Raw genomic sequence first — 4,398 nt, forward strand, 5'->3', positions numbered from 1 at the left:
TTATTAGCAAATATTAATAATATAGTCGTAATTATTTTTGTGAGGCAGAATCTAAAAAATCTTTTTTTTTATGTGAGTAAAAGAAATATTAAATTTGCTTTCTAGGCGTTTCGTACGCTACAAATGTTGTAAAATCGCCCACATTTAGCAGCGCTTATACTGCAAAAGGAACTCTCTACATTCCCTATGCTGAAATTCGAGAGCCATTCTATGCCTGGTATGACGCCAAAAGTGGATCTAGCCGAATCGACTACTATGGAGGTAAACAATTCTAAAATATAATTTATTTTGTTCTATTTTTTTTTACCTGAAAAAGCAATTATGTAACATTTGTTTATAATAAAAAAAAATATTTTTAAACGTTATAAGGAATAGTGCCAAAATTGGCTGAAAAATCCCGAAAAAAAAAATGTTTTTCTTATTTTATTCCTACCTGGAAAACCTGGAATGTTAGAGAAATTTTTTTTAAGACAGTGAATTTTTTCGAGGACGTGTTAATTTTTTTTTAAATTGTAATATAAAATTGAATCAAAATGAGTATTTTTTGTAGCTTTATGTTACTGTATTCAACTATTTTTTTTTTAAATCTTTTATTAATTAATTTTTTCAACTTAATATTTAACTATTATATTTTTTCGTTGAAAATTGATAGTTTTTGGTTTATAATTCAAGTATGTGGTTGAAAATTAATATTTATGCTTAAAAATTCAACTAGTTGGCTTCTAAATTTTTCTCTCTCTTGACTCAAAACTCTTTCTTTGTTGAAAATGAAACTTTTTGTTAAAATAATTTTTAAGAGGATTTATCCTTTTTATTCCAAAAAATATATTTTTTAATTTAAAAAGTGAGTTGTTTTTTTAAAACAATTTTTCTTTGACTGAAAACTAATTTTTTACTGAAAATTGAAATATTCCAGTTAAAATTTCAACTCTTTGGTTGAGAATTTATATATTTTATTGACAAATCGTCCTTTTTGGTAAAAAATTAATTTTTGTATGAAAATTAATTTTTTCGGATGAAAATTGAAAACGTAACTTTTTTTTGAAAATTAATTTTTTTTCAGTTAAAAATTTTTTATTGGACTGAAAATTTAACTATTCCAATTAAATATTCCATAATTTTAGTTAAAATTTATCTCTTAGGTTAAATATTAATTTTTTAACTGAAAATTTAACTGTTAAATTTTTGTTTGACAATTTGTCTTTTTTTAAAATAAAAATTCACGTATTTTGTTGCAAATTCGTTCTTTTTCGTAGAAATTTATCTTCTTGGTTAAAAATTTATTTTTTTGGTTGATAGTTCATCTTGTTGGTTGAAAATTCCACTTCTTCAATTAATGATTTATAATTTTAGTTGAAAAATCATCCGCTTAGTTTAAACTCAATTGTTTAAACTAAAAATTTAACGATTTAATTTTGCGTTGAAAAATGATCTTTTCTAGTTCAAACTTTAACTATTTATTTGAAAATTAATCTTTTTAGTTGAAAATAAAACTGCTTGTTTAAAAGTTAAACACTTTTGTGAAAAATTAATCTTTTATTTTGAAAGTACAAAATACATCAATTTTCGACCAAACAGTTAAATTGTCTACAAAATTTTTGAATTTTTTTACCAAAAATGCGATTTTTTTTTTACGAAACTGTTGAATTTTCAACAAAAACCTTCATTTTTAAACAGATGCATTTTTAATAACAAAAATGTTTCTAGAGAAAGATATTAATTTTCAAACAAAAAAATTAATATTCAACAGAATAGTCACATGTTTAACAACAATTAAATTTATTAGTCTCGAAAGAAGAAAAAATGTTTGAAAATGTAACTATTTTTTAAAAATAATTAATTTTTTTATGAAAATTCAAGTATTCCATTTTTGGTTGAATATTTACCTTTTTTTTGTTTAAAATTCAACTATTTGATTAAAAATTTATGTTTTGTAGTTGAAAATTCAACTCTTTCGTTGTAAATTCGTGTATATTGTTAAAAAAAATTTTTTCGTGTATAGCTCTTGTGTTAAAAATTAATCTATTCCAGTTGAAGATTCATCATTTTTGTTGAAAATTGTTCACTTTTTTTGAATTTTTTTTTTAGGAAAATTAAATTTCTTAACTGAAAATGAATCTATTACATTTTTGATACTAAATTAATTTTTTTAAATTCAAAATTCAACTGTGTCGTTGAAAATTGATCTTTTTTAGTTGCAAATTAAACTATTTGGTCTTTTTTAAATCTTTTTTTAATCTTTTTTTAATCGTCTTTTTTTTATAGAAAATTAATCTTTTTGATTGAAAATTTAACTATTTAGTTAAAAATTCATCTATCTTCTTAAAAATCTACGAATGTGAAAGTTTCTCTTTTATTCTTTATATAGTAAATTATTTTGTAATTAATTTCCTTCTCAATTTTTAATAAAAATGTCCCAAAGAATTATTTCCAAAAAGTAGAAATCTCTTCACTTTTTTTCAGGAATGGTTAAGACTTTCCAGTTAAGTAACGAGGGATCTTACGGATCGAGTATTAAAGTGGCGCCGGTTACAACCGAAAACAAAGAAAACGATGAAGTTTGTCTCCAAGTGAATGGAACCAGTGATATGAAAATTCAGCCTCAAACCATTATTCCAGACACCACGGGAATGGAGGTAAAAATTAGTTTTTAAAAATTTAAAGAGTGAGAATAATGATTATAAATTTATTGACAATTTTATTAGTAATATTTTAGAAATAAAAAATCCGATTACTACCTTTCATGGAACAGTTTTCTCTCTCAATTCTCTTTTTAAATTATTATCTCTTATTTGTATTTTCAGACTTTCTAAATTCTTGAATAAAAAAAAAAATGAAATTGTTTTTAGAAGATTTTTTTGTTGTTGTATTTATGAGCAAAGTTTTTGTTTCTTAGTGCATTGGCGAAGAAGTAATTAACGGTCTTCCCTGCGAAAAATGGCGTTTAGTTACAAAATTCGGAGACAAGGTTAACAAATACACGCTTTGGATTCGTTATAAGGTAAATAAAATAAACTCTTATTTTAAAAAAAGCATTTCTGACAATCTATGCAAAGAATTTTTTAAAATAATAATTTAATTATTTTAGTTTAAAATAATTGAAGTAAATTATTCAAAATAAGTATAATCAGGGTAGTAGCTGGACCGAAAAACCCGAAAAAATTCGGGAATTTTACAAATTTTTAGAAAAAAAAATCTTTTCAACTTTAATATTAATCTTTTTTTAAATAATTAGATTAATTTTGACTTTTTTCAATTATTTCATTCAGTGTAGAACAATTTTAATTGTTTTATTTAACCAAATTTAATTTGTAAGTCAAACTGTTGAATTTTGATGTATATTATTAGAAATATTATTTTATATTATTAGAAATGTATATTGTTAGAAAAAAAATCGAGTAAGTTGAAGATATTTAGAAGATTTGAAAAAATTCAAAATTAATTTTAAATTAGGTCCACGGCCTAATTTAAATCAAAATATAGATGATTTTCTATTTTAATAAATTAATTTGAAAAGAATATTTAAAAATATTTGTAACGATTTATTAAAACAAAAATTTACTTGACAAAGTGTAAAACGGCATTTAGATGTTTCAAGATTCTAAAATAAAATTTTGAAACATTTAAGGATTTTTTAACTTTAAAATAAAATTAATTTAACTTTTAATTAGAACAGGGAACTTTCAATTTTTTTTGCAAATTTATAGTTGGAATTGGAATTTTTCCAGAATAATAATTTTGATTTTGAACAGGAAATTTTTCCAAAGAATTATAATTCTGAATTGAACTAGTATTTATTCAAAATAATTATAATTCCGTCTTGGAACAGGGAATTTCAAAATTCAAATAAATTCCTCATTGGAACAGGGAATTTTTATAAAGAATGAATTAAAATTATGAATTGGAACAGGGAATTTTTAAGAAAAAGTCTAATTCTTAGTTGAAAGGAAAAATTTTCGAAAAGTATTAAAATTTCGTATTTGGAAGAGGAATTTTCAATTTTTAACCAATTTTAAGTTGAAACAAGGTATTTTCGAAAAAAATTAAAATTATGAATTGGAACCGGGAACAGGGATTTTTTCAAACGAATTTGATTTCTGAGTAGAAATAAAGAATTTTCTTAAAGAATTCAAATTCAGGATTTGAAAAGGGAATTTTTAATTTTTAACCAATTCTGAGCTGGAATTGGAATTTTTCCAGAATAATAATTTTGATTTGGAACAGGGAATTAAATTTTTTTTAACAAATTCCGAGCTAGTACTGGAAATTTTCGAAAAGGAACAAAATTATGAATTAGAGCAGGAAATTTTTCCAAAAAATTCTAATTCTGAATTGAACTGGTATTTATTCAAAATAATTATAATTTCGTCTTGGAACAGGGAATTTTTAAGAAAAATT

The 4,398-nt window shown here is 22.6% G+C and overlaps 1 protein-coding gene across 2 annotated transcripts in view; it reads left to right on the forward strand.

The window, feature by feature from the left end:
* Positions 1-4,398, forward strand: part of LOC117182688 (digestive cysteine proteinase 1) — a 40,275-nt gene that overhangs the window by 5,972 nt on the left and 29,905 nt on the right. For both annotated transcript variants that reach the window (XM_033375794.1, XM_033375800.1), the window contains exons 3-5: positions 106-261; positions 2,464-2,636; positions 2,897-3,001. In XM_033375794.1, the coding sequence (XP_033231685.1) occupies positions 106-261; positions 2,464-2,636; positions 2,897-3,001 (434 nt within the window). The remainder of the gene's footprint in view (positions 1-105; positions 262-2,463; positions 2,637-2,896; positions 3,002-4,398) is intronic.

Source organism: Belonocnema kinseyi, chromosome 1 (genome assembly GCF_010883055.1).
Source record: "Belonocnema kinseyi isolate 2016_QV_RU_SX_M_011 chromosome 1, B_treatae_v1, whole genome shotgun sequence".
NCBI classification, from domain to species: Eukaryota; Metazoa; Arthropoda; class Insecta; order Hymenoptera; family Cynipidae; genus Belonocnema; species Belonocnema kinseyi.